Below are 16278 nucleotides of genomic sequence, written 5' to 3'. Positions count from 1 at the left end.
TAGGGAACACCTCTGTGTGTCGTCTGTTGTCCCCAGTGTGGTATAGAATATAGGGAACTTCTCTGTGTGTCGTCTGTTGTCTCCAGTGTGGTATAGAATATAGGGAACACCACTGTGCGTCGTCTGTTGTCCCCAGTGTGGTATAGAATATAAGGAACCGGTTACCTTAGCTGCGGGTAACCGGTGTTGACCTATATAACTGAGAGGTCAGGTGTAGCGGGGGGGGGGGGGGGGGTCGCGCGCATATCACCTCAGTCTGTGTGTGTCACAGTCAAGGACTCAGTATAGGGAGGCCACACTGACCCAGCTGGTAGCCGTGAGCTTGAGAGATGAGGCAGAGTAACGTATGACGTCATACTGTATTTACATCGACTCGTTTCATGGTCGAAGGCCTCTACTTCCGTCACTCTTTACCTTCGTTCAATGATTAAGTTTAGCCGATGGAGGATAAATAATATGGTGGGTATGAGGAGGTTAAAAGATGCATTTCCTTGTGTCCCCTTCACAGGACTACGAAGTGCGCTTCTACTGTGAATGTGGCGAGGAAACTGACCAGGACGAAGTGGAGTTCACAGAGTCGACCACGGGTAAGTACATGGCATGAGGCACCACGGTCTGTGTACCACAAGTGCAGTACACACGGTGAGGGTGGTGTACCCGGGTGTCTGGCGAGCGATCACAGGAACTACAGTGGTGATAAGTTTTCATAATATGATGATAAATGAATGATGAAATCATGTTCTTCACGTTATATACATCATATATTCTTCACGTTATATAAGTTATATATTCTTCACGTTATATACATTATATATTCTTCACGTTATATACATTATATATATATACATTGTCTTCATTTCTTTCGTGACAGAGGTCTCGACCACGCAGCGTTACGACACCCTCACCAATGTGACCACAACCATGCCCATGTTGGATGACAGTAAGTCTGGGTCCAGCGGGTACCCATCCATGTTCTGCTTGTAATTCGATCATAACACAGCCACTCGCTTGATGACCGGGGTACAGTTGGTTGTAGATTGATGACATAAACAAACGATCATAACACAGCCACTCGCTTGATGACCGGGGTACAGTTGGTTGTAGATTGATGACATAAACAAACGATCATAACATAACCACTCGCTTGATGACCGGGGTACAGTTGGTTGTAGATTGATGACATATACAAATGATCATAACACAGCCACTCGTTTGACTACCGGGGTACAGTTGGTTGTAGATTGATGACATATACAAACGATCATAACACAGCCACTCGTTTGATGACCGGGGTACAGTTGGTTGTAGATTGATGACATAAACAAACGATCATAACACAACCACTCACTTGATTACCGGGTACAGTTGGTTGTAGATTGATGACATATGTTATCCAACATGTGTGTTCAAGTCTACTGATCATTTTCCAAGTGATGTAGATGGACATATCATAACATGTTGAGGACAGAGAGAAATGTGGGGAACACTTGCATATCAGTTCTCTATGCAGTTTTTCTTTTCTTTTTTTTTGGCATCATATGATTTTGAAGGTCACTGGCTTTGTGCCTTAATGTGACACAGGACGAATTCATGTTCCATCTACAGCTAAATCCTGTGAATGAAGTGAATGAAAAAAAAAAATAAAAACAGTTTGAAAAGATCGGGAAAAATATATGAGATGAACAGAGGACTGGAAACTTAAATATGACTGGACAATACTACGAGGATTAAGGAGGTATGTTAGGTTACCGTGTGAGGATATGTTATGGGCTGATACCAGAACCATTAATGGAACACATGATCCGATCTCGACTTCTTAAGTACAACACGGAGTAACTTAGTAACTCTTAAGTACAAAACGGAATAACTTAGTGGATTGCCATACATACATACCCATAATCAGAACAATGTTTTCTCATACAGTTCACGTAAGCAGATAACAGTATAACGCTATAATTACAATGAATATTGCTTGTTATGTATGTTACCCAAGCCACATATTGTTCATCATCACGTTATGTTACCCAAGCTTGATGTTACTAACCACGTTATGTTACCCAAGCTTGATGTTACTAACCACGTTATGTTACCCAAGCTTGATGTTACTAACCACGTTATGTTACCCAAGCTTGATGTTACTAACCACTTTATGTTACCCAAGCTTGATGTTACTAACCACGTTATGTTACCCAAGCTTGATGTTACTAACCACGTTATGTTACCCAAGCTTGATGTTACTAACCACGTTATGTTACCCAAGCTTGATGTTACTAACCACGTTATGTTACCCAAGCTTGATGTTACTTACCACGTTATGTTACCCAAGCTTGATGTTACTAAAGGATCCGTCTTGCAGGATGTCCGCCGTCCTCGAGGTATGAGCAGTGTGCCATGCCCTGTGACCGGATCTGTCTGTACCACTCGTCTGTCCTCAAGCAACATGGTCATTGCCTGGTGAGTACGTAGGGTCATTGCCTGGTGAGTACGTAGGGTCATTGCCTGGTGAGTACGTAGGGTCATTGCCTGGTGAGTACGTAGGGTCATTGCCTGGTGAGTACGTAGGGTCACTGCCTGGTGAGTACGTATGGCCATTGCCTGGTGAGTACGTAGGGTCATTGCCTGGTGAGTACGTAGGGTCATTGCCTGGTGAGTACGTAGGGTCATTGCCTGGTGAGTACGTAGGGTCATTGCCTGGTGAGTACGTAGGGTCATTGCCTGGTGAGTACGTAGGGTCATTGCTTGGTGAGTACGTAGGGTCATTGCCTGGTGAGTACGTAGGGTCATTGCCTGGTGAGTACGTAGGGTCATTGCCTGGTGAGTACGAAGGGTCATTGCCTGGTGAGTACGAAGGGTCATTGCCTGGTGAGTACGTAGGGCCATTGCCTGGTGAGTACGTAGGGTCATTGCCTGGTGAGTACGTATGGTCATTGCCTGGTGAGTACGTAGGGTCATTGCCTGGTGAGTACGTAGGGTCATTGCCTGGTGAGTACGTATGGTCATTGCCTGGTGAGTACGTATGGTCATTGCCTGGTGAATACGCTGATAACACTCGACTTAATGAGATGAGTCGCTCTCTCTCTCTCTTTAGGGAGGTGAGGGAGGTGGTGTTGGACATCATGATATATTGACCAGTGGACACTATAGTGACGACCTTGTGATGTGTTATGACCACCAGCACCACCACTACCCTTCGTCTCCTCCCGTCTGTCCTCACGCCCTTGCCTCTCCTTGCCCACAGTCAGATGAAGACTGCGCCCCCGGCTGTGTGGAGAAGAGCAAGAGGACCACCTGCCCACCTGGCTTCTTTATGATCGATCAGCAGAGATGTGTCACCGTGGCAGACTGTAACTGTCGCCTCAACAACCAGCAGGCCATACCGGTATGTCTCGTCGTGTTGACACTTGAGATCCAACTTTGAGGAAGGTGTCAGTTCAGTGGCTGCTTCTGCCTCCACGTCTGTCTACACTTACGTACAGGAATTTTATCATCTGTAATGCGACATTGATATATGGATGATCTTTACATTGTATCAGTTGACTAGTAATGCAATTGGAGAGTGTTTTTTTTTCTTTCATACTTTGCAATTAGCTCTGAAACTGCATTTTCTAGTATTTTATTTTCTTTTAATTTGATATTTTTGAACATAACGACATTTGATGATGGGATGAAGTGTAACACATCTGTTATTGCCAAGTTTCTCATGTTAAGTTTTCCGCCACCGGTACAGAGCGTTGCCCAAGTGGGTAAGTTATATTGGAATCATATTATCTTAAATGAGAAACTTACTATTGTCTGTAATTACTAGTGGTGACATTAGTACCTTGTCACAGCTGGGGTGGCTGACAGACCTCACATGTAAATGAGACTGGAAAATCCCAATTGCCTTCCTGTCACGACAACACATCAAATCAGATGGTATGAAAGAGACGTAAGTCTTTTGTCTGTTGCCATTACAATGACAGGTATGGTCCTAGTGAGGCAGATGGCCGCCCCAGAGCAGCAGGGGCATCGCTGAGTGGCCAACATTAAGTATGGTACAATATCAGGTATCACTGTGACAATATCAGGTATCAGTGTGACAATATCAGGCATCAATGTGACTATCAGGTATCAGTGTGATAATATCAGGTATAAGTGTGACAATATCAGGTATCAGTGTGATAATATCAGGTATAAGTGTGACAATATCAGGTATCAGTGTGACAATATCAGGTATAAGTGTGACAATAACACATATCGGTGTGGCAGTATCAGGTATTAGTGTGACAATATTAGGTATCAGTGTGACAATATCAGGCGTCAATGTGACTATCAGGTATCAGTATGGTAATGTCAGGTATAAGTGTGACAATATCAGGTATCAGTGTGGCAATATCAGGTATCAGTGTGGCAATATCAGGTATCAGTGTGATAATATCAGGTATTAGTGTGACAATATCAGGTATCAGTGTGGCAATATCAGGTATGAGTGTGACAATATCAGGTATTAGTGTGACAATATCAGGTATCAGTGTGACAATATCAGGTGTCAGTGTGACAATATCAGGTATCAGTGTGACAATATCAGGTGTCAGTGTGACAGTATCAGGTATCAGTGTGACTATCAGGTATTAGTGTGACAATATCAGGTGTCAGTGTGACAATATCAGGTATCAGTGTGACTATCAGGTATTAGTGTGACAATATCAGGTGTCAGTGTGACAATATCAGGTATCAGTGTGACTATCAGGTATTAGTGTGACAATATCAGGTGTAAGTGTGACAATATCAGGTATTAATGTGACAATATCAGGTATCTGTGGCACTATCAGGTATCGGTGACAATATCAGGTATCAGTGTGACAATATCAGGTGTCAGTGTGACAATATCAGGTATTGATGTGACAATATCAGGTATCTGTGGCACTATCAGGTATCAGTGACAATATCAGGTATCAGTGTGACAATATCAGGTGTCAGTGTGACAATATCAGGTATTGATGTGACAATATCAGGTATCTGTGGCACTATCAGGTATCAGTGACAATATCAGGTATCAGTGTGACAATATCAGGTGTCAGTGTGACAATATCAGGTATTGATGTGACAATATCAGGTATCTGTGGCACTATCAGGTATCAGTGACAACATCAGGTATCAGAGTGACAATATCAGGTATCAGTGTGACAATATCAGGTATCAGTGTAGCTACCTTAGTCTGCCTCAAGGATCAGATGATGCAGGATTCCACGTCCACAATGTACAAAGTTATGTACCTCAGTGAGCGGTGAGGCTGACGCAGATCTGGCCCCCATGTGTGGAGTGTTTACGTCGGCATATGTGAGTCGTGATGTGGTGTGCACGTGTTGCAGGCTGGAGTGTGGTATAACGTGTCGCCATGTGAGCGATGCATGTGTCAGAACAACAACATGCTATGCAGCCGACTGGATGGCTGTGTGGAGCCCTCGTCTGAAGCCACGGAAGACCCCTTCTTTACCAGTCAACTTCCCACCATAAAGGACACACCCAGACCGTATACGACTATTGACCCCTACGATCAGATCGGAAACTTACTGAGGTACGTCGGTTTCGATTTCCCTTCCGTCAACTTGTGTGTTCCATTAATCCTCATCTGGCGGCATCTAGCGATGCGTCTTTGTCATTATCTAGGCACGATCCTAACTCCAGGCCGTACGCAGTATTCGGTTCGTAATTTCAACGTTAGCAGTGGATGCTGTCGTAGGGCTGGTGAGGTCCCTGGATGTGGTCCATATGTGATGAAGAGGATATTTTACGATGGTCATGAGGATTTATACATTACTAGATGTTTATACATTACATTGGATAAATGATACCTCGCCTTTCCTTTCATGAAGTTATCTAGTTAACACACCACAGAGGTGTCATGTCTTTGGTGTCAAAGTGATGGTTTCCCTGTATCATACACATGCTGTAACTGGGATACACGAGAGATTACAGCACACGAAGGTGTACAGGATATCCTCGTGGCTGTAACCATATAAACCTCATCATTATTTCATCAAGTATTGATAATGATGATGATGATTGATACCCTTTTTTCAGATTGATATGTTCATGTTTGCTTAATGTTTAGTACGTTCTACATCACTGGTGAACACTGGCAGGTGTAACAACTGGTCGCCTTACTACAAACCAGAGGAGAGGGACAGCCAGGGTGTGGTGCTGACGATGGACATGCTGCGTGGCCGCAAAGAATTTGTGTGTGACACTCCGGTGAACGCGTCGTGCCGGGAGATCACTAGTAAGTTGAATGCTGGGTCGACCCTATGGTTCTACTTGTGATGCTGGGTCGACCCTATGGTTCTACTTGTGATGCTGGGTCGACCCTATGGTTCTACTTGTGATGCTGGGTCGACCTTATGGTTCTACTTGTGATGCTGGGTCGACCTTATGGTTCTACTTGTGAAGACATCACCAAACTCTTGAGGTTCTTGTGTGATGAGTGATGTATATCATGACTATAACGTATTTCGAGTTACTGAGCATTTCACTACTTACGGTCGTGGTATACGATTCTGTTTCGTTCCTTTGACGGTTTTCCTGTGATGTGATCAGGCTCCACTTGGCTTTCTCTGTGCAACGTTACTGCTGGGTAGGTTAGGTGACTGGCTTCCTCACACCCACCTCCTCCTTCCCACAGCCAAGATCTCGGCCGCCAACTTCGGACAGACGATAACATGCGACGCTGAGGAAGGCCTCAAGTGCCTCCATCTGGACAATGATAAAGACTGTCACAACTATGAGATATCCTTCTTCTGCGCTTGTGACGAGACCACACCCGCCACGCCCAAAGTTACTGGTATGCTAATGCGGGTTTCAAAGGACACGCACCTGCCGCTGTTCATTGGAAATAACATAAACTAGTTCATAACAGAATGGAAAATGCCTGAGAGAAAGAGAGAGAGAGAACCTAAGGGAAACCTTCACATTGATACATTTAGAACTGGTCATATGTTATTATTCATTACTAAATTCCATGGAGGATTGTGTGGAACTGATGCTCTTTATCACGGTCCAGTTATGGGAACCACCACCACCTTGGTTCCGTGTGATGCCTGGTCGCCCTGGATCAACAACGTCAAACCCTGGCAGGCTGACGGTGACACTGAGTACAAGACTCTCCAGCAGCTGCGGGACGACCACCAATTCTGCCTGGAGGTCAGTCTTTCCACACACACACACACACACACACACACACACACACACACACACAGCCGCGTCCTGCCTGTATGACCGACCCTCTCCTGTATGTTCTCTGTTCTCGGTCTTGCAGTATCGTAGTCTCTGTCCTGTCTTAAGGCATCTGTCTGGAGCGGAAAGCACACCCTGAGATGAGTAAGTCCTCTTACGCGAAGCTCTACTTCCTTAACGCGGGAAACGGCGCGTAAATACAATAGTAAAAACAAAATGTCTTAAATCATCGGCAAGTTTTAGTAGACCCAACACTGATCATGCATCTCTAAGCCTTCACCACACTCAGGAGAAACAGAGCAGCAGAGATGGTACCTGACGTAAGAGTGTTGAGTTATAGGATTAAGTTACTAGATGCTACGAACTTGCCCATCAGAAGATCAAAGACTAGGGTCGACACTTGTTTATAATTCCGAGTTTCCAAATCATATCAACAGAGGCGACAGTAGAAAATTCTTTAATAGATGCAAAGAATATTAGTCAAAAACAAAAAAGATGTAAAGAACTATTTTTTTACGGTATTAGACCCGTAGGCGAATAGAATAAGATGGGTAATATAATAATGAATACAAACAACACAATAAATTCAAAAGAATATGTGTGACTGTCAGGAAAACTGGAGAGGTTGGTGGGCTCTCGAGGTGCAGAACTCCTTCCCTATATTGTACACATAGATCATTATAAACAGATGACGATAGACAAACATTAAGATATATTTGTTCCACGGTAATCATACGAATACTAACCTCGCCCCTCCCTAACGAGGCAATTGGTAGTTTGAGCCTACAAATAAGCACAATAAGGAAAACCCCAGCGTGTTGTACGAATCTCTCAGACAGAACGTGTTGTTAATGACTTCACAACTTGTCTAAGGCTGTTCGATCCATAGTCTTTCATAAGATTATGTCCGAGAGTTGCAGAAAAGATACACCAGAAAAAAGAATAATCGAAATGAAGAACGATTTGTTGCTATAATATGAGGCTTTTATGATGAACCTCACACTTCCTCCACAGCACGGAATCTTCTGTGACCATTGTTTATGGTCGTGACAACAGAGGTGAGGTGAGATGACCACACTTGGCCAAGCGTTAGGCTGTAATCCTTCTATCTGTGGGTAGGCAGCCATGCTCCGTCCCATATGGTGAGGTATGGGACTACCTCCTACCTTCATAGTGTGTATATTACGGGTTATTGTAGTGTTATGACAGAGAGCAGTATTGCGAGTGTTGCGTGGTCTAGCTAGTGGTAGGGGGGGCACACAAGCAGCCAGCTCTCGGGAGCAAAAACCAAAGTAATACCTATGGAGGAAGGAAAGTGAACCAACATTGCGGTGTAAGGGCAAGCTGGTCAAGTATTAAAGTGAGCCCACCCTGGTACTGTATCCCCACCCTGTGTACTGTATCCCCACTCTGTGTACTGTAGACCCACCATGTGTACAGTAGGCCCACCATGTGTACTGTAGGCCCACCATGTGTACTGTAGACCCACCATGTGTACTGTAGACCCTCCATGTGTACAGTAACATCACCCAGTGTCAGATGTCACACATAACACAGGAGAGCAGTCCCCTTCTATTGAAAGCTTCAGTCCATTGTACAAAGACGTGGTCGCGTCCTGTCTTACTGATGATCTTCTTTCCTAATGTACTCTCAGGGTCAGCTGGCAGATATTGAGTGTGTGGAGGCCGCCTCTGGCCTGAACACAGCTGCAGATAAAGGCACCACCTGCGACGTGCGGTACGGCTTCCGCTGCGTCAACGCGAACCAAGATCGTGGCAGCTGTCTTGACTACAAGATCAGATATTACTGCTCCTGTGGTGAGGAAGATGACCGTTACCTTATGTCTGTGATAACCGTAATCAAGATTACTATCTACTCTCTCTCTCTCTTATCTTACTCAAGATACAATATGAAGATTACTATCTACTCTCTCTCTTATCTTACTCAAGATACAAGACGAAGATTGCCATCTACTCTCTCTCTCTTATCTTACTCAAGATACAAGATGAAGATTACTATCTACTCTCTCTCTTATCTTACTCAAGATACAATATCTTTTAATGGTACATTCCTCTCCTCACATTTGTGATGAGAATTCCCGTATGATGCACAAGTTTAAGAAATCATCAAATTCTCTTTAATGACTCATGCTTGACTGTACACACACACACACACACACACACACACACACACACAGAGTGGCCTTCTCTCACTTTTCCTATATTTTCTTCTAATATTCTTTTACTCTTCTTGCTTCCCTCTTTCTTGTCTCCCTTGTGTACTCTCGTTAGCTCACTTACTGAGGCCGTTTGTGTATTTTCCCTCACACTCTCCTTCTCCTTCCTGGCACTACAGAGTCACCAACATTAAAGTCACTCAAGAGACATAATTCTTCAGAGTCTCTCTCCAAACACGTCACTGGTTGTTGAGTGTCGTGTGGTCATGGTATTGGAAGATGATGATGTTTGGGAAAGTGTCTCCCTACACCAGCATGTCTTTCCTTATATATAACCTACAAGACCCAGAGACTCAGTCTGTCAGTCAGTCAGAATCATATATCATAATATGACGTCTAGATTAATTTGCCATATTTTGTTTGTGTGTGTGTGTGTGTGTGTGTGTGTGTGTGTGGAGAGAGAGTGTAACGTTATCTTGTGTCTTGTTCGTTACAGAAACGACGACGACGGTGACCACAACGATCATCCCCGTCTTCATCACTCCACCTCCTGTGTGTGATCCAGACGAGTAAGTGGACTCCTGTATGTGTATGTGTGTGCCACCTTAACCGTATGTAATCCAACCCTCCTCGTGATGTCTCGCCCTCACTTGTTGGATCCTGAGCACTGCCACTCATCTGCTTCTCTCTATCTCAGTAATGACAACGAGGGAAGAATCATACATTTCCTTCTTTCCCGATAGGTTTTCTTATTTAACCAGGCCGTCATTTACTTCATTCTGGTCACTGAATGATTCGTTATTTCCTCGTTGTGTTGCTCTTCTTACGTACTGAGAATGTGCTTTCATTATCCCGACACATACAAGGATATATACTGATGACCAGAACGTAGGTTCGATGATTTTATACAATGAATCTTTTCACTCGTTCACTATACATCCACATCATTCGTAGTGATATCTATGTCACACGAAGCATTATTGTTCATACCAGTACGTCCGTCATTACCACATTGTTCCAGTTGTCTTGTCGACCGCACGTACATTCACTCTGATCAGTTGTTGTATCTCAATGTTCGACTCACTGAAGCTTCACACAGTCACAAGTACAGAGACTCAGACGGGCCACCTGCAGGTGTGTCGCATGATGAAATGTGTAACACAGTGCTCATGATATTGCTAGATCGACCCCACAGACATTCACGACAAACTCATTAATTATAAGTTACGTGAGTGATTACAGGGTCACCCCTCACGCCTCCGTGTGTATTAACTGTCAGTGACCACAAAACTGTTGCAGGAAGCATGTAGTGATGATAGGTGTGTGTGTCTATACCACAAGGGCTGACCCTTGTGTTGCCTCGGGCAGCGAGGCGATGGAATTCTGTTCCTTCCCTCGTCTTCTCCTTCCATAACCTCTCCACTTCTGTAGGTCAGGTCGATCAACTCTTGACCTCAGGATAATTTCTTCATTCTGTTGTGTTGTCGTTGACTGGGGTGGGTTATGGCCGCAGATGTCGATGACAGTGATACATGGTTCCCTCAGTCTCACATGGTATGGCTCCTCACCACCACAGTTCCCTCCTGCACACTGATGCAACTCCCGCTCAGTGTGGCCGCATCTGCTGCCAGCTAGCCTCTCACGTACCACCTTAGTGAAGGCTGTGCGAAATACCAACTAACTGTGGTAGAATATTTGGTGGTAATTATAGATAAAAACGTCTCGTTTCCCTGTGACCAAAGTGATCCATCTCCTGTTGTTCATCCACCAGATACATCAAGTTGTTAGACGAGGTGGAGGACAGCGCCTTCTCCTCCACCCCCGCCCGCAACTCCCTCTATGGACCGTCCAGCGCACGTCTTTACTCAGATGATGATAGCCTTACCAGTAAGTAAAGAATGTCTTCTACTTTACACTTCATCAAATCGCTGATAACATTTTGATAAACTGGCACAGTTATTTAGGAAGTCGTCAATATATGAGAGAAGTTTTTCTCCTTTCCTTCTCTGTAACTGGAGTTTGAGAATATGTTTCCCCTCGTGTCCCACAGCTGGGAGCTGGGCACCGCGGATCAGTGACAAGAACCAGTTCATACAAGTGGACCTGGGCGAGGTGCTGCCCGTGTACGGTGTGGAGGTGGCTGGCAATCCCATCACCAAGGAGAGGGTCACTGCCTTCACCGTAGAAACCTCTCGCGACAACGTCATCTGGAGTGTACTGCCCGTTGAGCCAGACAAACCACTAAGTCCTCCTAAGGTAAGTACGTAGCGGTAGGAATCATTTTCAAGGGCAGGGCAGTGTAGTTTTGTGTGGTGGATCATCACCACACCAGTGGTGTAGCTCGTCTTGGTTGTGCTGCCGTGAACAGCTAACCGAGTCGCTCGCTGGTAGAGGGAGACTCTCGTAATAACCAGACCAAAACAACGGGATCATTTTGATAGTCAGAATTAGGTATGATTCAGTGTCTCGCATCGCTCACATGACGTTGCATATGACGGCCCAGGATACACCAGGAGCGTATACTGGTGAGGGAGGGGGATCGTAATTTTCCCCTCCTCCTCTGAAACGTCTTGTGATATCACCAGCTAAAGCTTTCCGTCGTTACTTGAAAGCTTAGCGTGTCTCTCTCCTCCGAGTAATGGTAATCAAAACTTGGTGATATTTTGTCAGTCAAGTGGTATGTGTTCTGTAGATAAAGTTATATAAACGTCCACATCTCCAGAGGCGCTTGTGACCTGAGGGTGACGAAGACCTCAGCCACCTTGAGCACGATATTCCCGGGATATAATTTGGGTTCTTGTGGAAAGAAAACATTTTTCTTTTTCTCTTTTTTTTTCACTGTCGCAAGGAAGATATAAGTCCTGCTGCGGCAGATGGGAGCGAATGTCGCCAACCACATGACAGAGAGAGCATTGGACTAGTTAAAGTTGGGAAGCAAAGAAATTGTAAGAGAAGGTAATGAGGCTAGGATGAGGAACGCACATATTAGAATAAGTCCTTGAAGGTGGACAGTGTGTGTATGTGTGTGTGTATGTGTGTGTGTGTGTGTGTGTGTGTGTGTGGAATAGGCGATCTCCCTCCAGAGCAACACTTCAGACAGACTCTCCTGTATGGTTGGTCGTTCACCTCCAGAGTCCCACTTGTGCGCTTGTGACAGTTGTAGTTATAGTTACAACTGTTGTAGCTATAGTTCCACTTACGTCTAATTCCTCAGTGGGTTAGTCAACACCTCTAGTTTCTCAGTGAGGAAGTAAACACCCTTAGTTCCTCAGTGAGGAAGTGAACACCCTTAGTTCCTCAGTGAGGAAGTAAACACCCTTAGTTCCTCAGTGGGGAAGTCAACACCCTTAGTTCCTCAGTGAGGAAGTAAACACCCTTAGTTCCTCAGTGGGGAAGTCAACACCCTTAATACCACAGTGGGGAAATCAAACCCTTCGTCCTTCAGTGGGAAGTCAGTGCCTCCAGCAGGTCACCAGTGATGCGAGGCCCAGAACATGATGTACCGCTCTTGTTGTGTGCATGACTGGAGCGCCCTGCCTGGCCTCACTCCTTACTGGGTGTACGGTTTCTGTAAGAACAGACATTAAGCCGGGTGTACGTTCCCACCTGTATGTGCATCCATTAGTCCTGGATTTAATGTCTTTACCTGCATATAAGTTACCATGTTTTGCCTTTGGGATTAGTATTTCTTAAGTATATTGGAGCCACTTTTCAATTTTGGGGGAATCCATAGATATCACCAAACATATATTGTCAACTATTTACGAAAGCTTAGCTTTACAACTCGTGGAAAGCTTATTATGTCTCTTATTCTTGGTCATATGCTTTGGCCCTTAACCCCACCCTATGTACTGTAGCCCCACCCTATGTACTGTAATCCTACCCTGTGTACTGCAACGTCACCCTACGTACTGTAGCAGCACCCTTTGTACTGTATCCCTACCCTGTGTACTGTAGCCCCACCTTGTATACTGTAACCCCATCCTGTGTACTGTAGCCCTACCCTGTGTACTGTAACCCCACCCTATACATTCTAAACCCATTCTGTATACTGTAGCCCCACTCTGTGTACTGTAATCCCATCCTGTCTACTGTAACCACACCCTGTGTACTGTAACCCCACTCTGTGTACTGTAGCCCCACCCTGTGTAATGTAGCCCCACCCTGTGTATTGTCACCCCACCCTGTGTACTGTAATCCCACCCTGTGTACTGTCGCCCCACCCTGTGTACTGTGAGACATTTCTAGCCCCTACATTATACCTTGGAGATCGCTGTATCTCATCCCTGTATCCAATATCATTCTTACAGATTTCTCCATCCATTTGTCTTTCAATTTGCTTTCTTTATCACACCTGCTGCGAAAGCCTCCTGCTCGTGTATCTCTCTCTCTCTCTCTCTCTCTCTCTCTCTCTCTCTCTCTCTCTCTCTCTCTCTCTCTCTCTCTCTCTCTCTCTCTCTCTCTCTCTCTCTGTCGAGACAGACAGCCTCCTGATCATGTATCTATCTATCCCTGTCTATCTATCTAGACATGCAGCCTCCTGATCGTCTCTCTCTCTCTCTATCTATCTATCTATCGAGACAGACAGCCTCCTGATCGTGTGTCTATCTATCCCTGTCTGTCTATCTATCTATCTAGACAGCCTCCTGGTCGTGTATCTATCTATCCCTGTCTATCTATCTATCTACCTAGACAGCCTCCTGATCGTGTATGAAGGGACCTGGACGTAGATCAATGTCACCCATCTTGACTTTATAAATGTTATCATATTCCACACTCGGCAGGTCTTCCGGGGTCCTCTCATCGCATCAGACCCGATAGAACACATCTTCGACGAGCCAAGAGAGGCGCGCTACTTGAGACTGGAACCCACTGACTGGAATCGAGCCATTGCGCTGAGGTTTGAAGTCATCGGCTGTAAGCATCCCACACTCGCCCCAGCCGTCACCACAGTCAGTACGTAGTAATACGACCCACGTCTTGTCCTGCTACGATGTGTTGGGGTGTTTACGGAGGCAGGGCTTGTGTGTGTGTGTGTGTGTGTGTGTGTGTTACGATGTCTGGGGTGTTTACGGAGGCAAGGCTTGTGTGTGTGTGTGTGTGTGTGTGTTACGATGTCTGGGGTGTTTACACAGGCAAGGCTTGTGTGTGTATGTGTGTGTGTGTGTGTGTGTGTGTGTGTTTAAGAGCTTACGTCTGTTTTCGTCTGGATGTGACGTGTTCGTCTGGATGTGACGTGTTCGTCTGGATGTGACGTGTTCGTCTGGATGTGGCGTGTTCGTCTGTATGTGACGTGTCTCTTGAGAAATATGGAAGACACAAAACACACCGGTAAATCAACACATACATGGTCGCCACCCACCTGACTCATATACAAAGAGCTAATGGAGAAGGTCTAGCGTAGGACAACATAGACGATACCCCGAAGGATCAGAGATGAGTTACAGGCGAAAGGCCCATGATTTGCTCCTAATGGAAGAGAGAAGAGTGAGGGGTGATTTGATCCCGAGATTCAAGTTCTTTTAGATAGATTTTATGATATAGATGGTGAACAGAGAGCCTGGAGAGGTGTAGGGCCAGAGCAACCAACACACACACACACACACACACACACACACACACACACACACACACACACACACACACCTCCTCCATCCATGTGATAAACATGCATGACTCATCGTGACTCATCGTGACTCATCGTGACTCATCGTGGTCCTTCCTCATCTTGCACAGAGGAGCCTGAGTGTGAGGAGCCGATGGGTCTGGAGTCTGGGGAGATGTCTGACCTGCAGGTGCAGTTGTCGTCGGTGCTGAACAACATGTATTACTACTACGGCAAGCAGAACCTGCCGCTCAACACGCAGGCGACGCCCTTCATGTCCGCCGGGGCCTGGGTGGCTGAACCAGAACCCGACCAGTTCGTCAGGGTGAGTTGTGTTGTGATCTGAGTGGCAACACTGAGTCTGAGTGGTAACACTGAGTCTGAGTGGTAACAGTGAGTCTGAGTGGTAACACTGAGTCTGAGTGGTAACTCAATCTGAGTGGTAACCCAGTCTGAGTGGTAACTCAGTCTGAGTGGTAACTCAGTCTGAGTGGTAACACTGAGTCTGAGTGGTAACTCAGTCTGAGTGGTAACTCAGTCTGAGTGGTAACACTGAGTCTGAGTGGTAACTCAATCTGAGTGGTAGCTCATTCTGAGTGGTAACAGCCTGAGTGGTAACTCAGTCTGATTGGCAGTACAGAACAAAGTATTCTGTTATCACTGATGACATCCAGTCATTCTGTCCCCAGTATTGACCCATGGTACAGTCATTCTGTCCCCAGTATTGACCCATGGTACAGTCATTCTGTCCCCAGTATTGACCCATGGTACAGTCATTCTGTCCCCAGTATTGACCCATGGTACAGTCATTCTGTCCCCAGTATTGACCCATGGTACAGTCATTCTGTCCCCAGTATTGACCCATGGTACAGTCATTCTGTCCCCAGTATTGACCCATGGTACAGTCATTGTCCCCAGTATTGACCCATGGTACAGTCACCCTATGTGTGCACTAACTTGGTCATGTTATGTAGGTCGTCCCAATGTGGCGTCATGAGGCCATGCATGTCGCTCCCGTCATGTGGGTCATGCTGACACCTCACCATCTTCTGTACCCAGTTTGACTTCGTGGAGCCCAGCAAGCTGTCGGGAGTAGTGACCCAGGGGCGGCCCGGCACAGATGAGTGGGTGGAGTCCTTCACCGTGCGCTACTCTCCTGACGGCGAGACGTGGAACACCGTCAAGGCCCCAGACGGCACCGACAAGGTAGGTCCGGCTCTCACGCCACGGGTCGGGGGGCGGCCACTGACTTCACAGGGACTCTCGATACATGAGGATACTCACG

At 45.8% G+C, this 16278-nt stretch overlaps 1 protein-coding gene across 1 annotated transcript in view; it reads left to right on the top strand.

Annotated features, from left to right (window-relative positions):
- LOC139755520 (uncharacterized) overlaps positions 1-16278 on the top strand; it is a 135742-nt gene that overhangs the window by 74422 nt on the left and 45042 nt on the right. Inside the window, exons 53-67 of the mRNA XM_071673908.1 lie at positions 509-587; positions 872-940; positions 2357-2454; positions 3239-3379; positions 5352-5557; positions 6126-6262; positions 6662-6820; positions 7040-7179; positions 8867-9029; positions 9885-9957; positions 11160-11275; positions 11439-11644; positions 14173-14344; positions 15125-15318; positions 16053-16199. Coding sequence (XP_071530009.1) covers positions 509-587; positions 872-940; positions 2357-2454; positions 3239-3379; positions 5352-5557; positions 6126-6262; positions 6662-6820; positions 7040-7179; positions 8867-9029; positions 9885-9957; positions 11160-11275; positions 11439-11644; positions 14173-14344; positions 15125-15318; positions 16053-16199 — 2100 coding nt within the window. The remainder of the gene's footprint in view (positions 1-508; positions 588-871; positions 941-2356; positions 2455-3238; positions 3380-5351; positions 5558-6125; positions 6263-6661; positions 6821-7039; positions 7180-8866; positions 9030-9884; positions 9958-11159; positions 11276-11438; positions 11645-14172; positions 14345-15124; positions 15319-16052; positions 16200-16278) is intronic.

Source organism: Panulirus ornatus, chromosome 19 (assembly GCF_036320965.1).
Source record: "Panulirus ornatus isolate Po-2019 chromosome 19, ASM3632096v1, whole genome shotgun sequence".
Lineage (NCBI taxonomy): Eukaryota > Metazoa > Arthropoda > Malacostraca > Decapoda > Palinuridae > Panulirus > Panulirus ornatus.
Note: the sequence above shows the minus strand (reverse complement) of the source record. Positions and strands in the feature narration are given on the sequence as shown.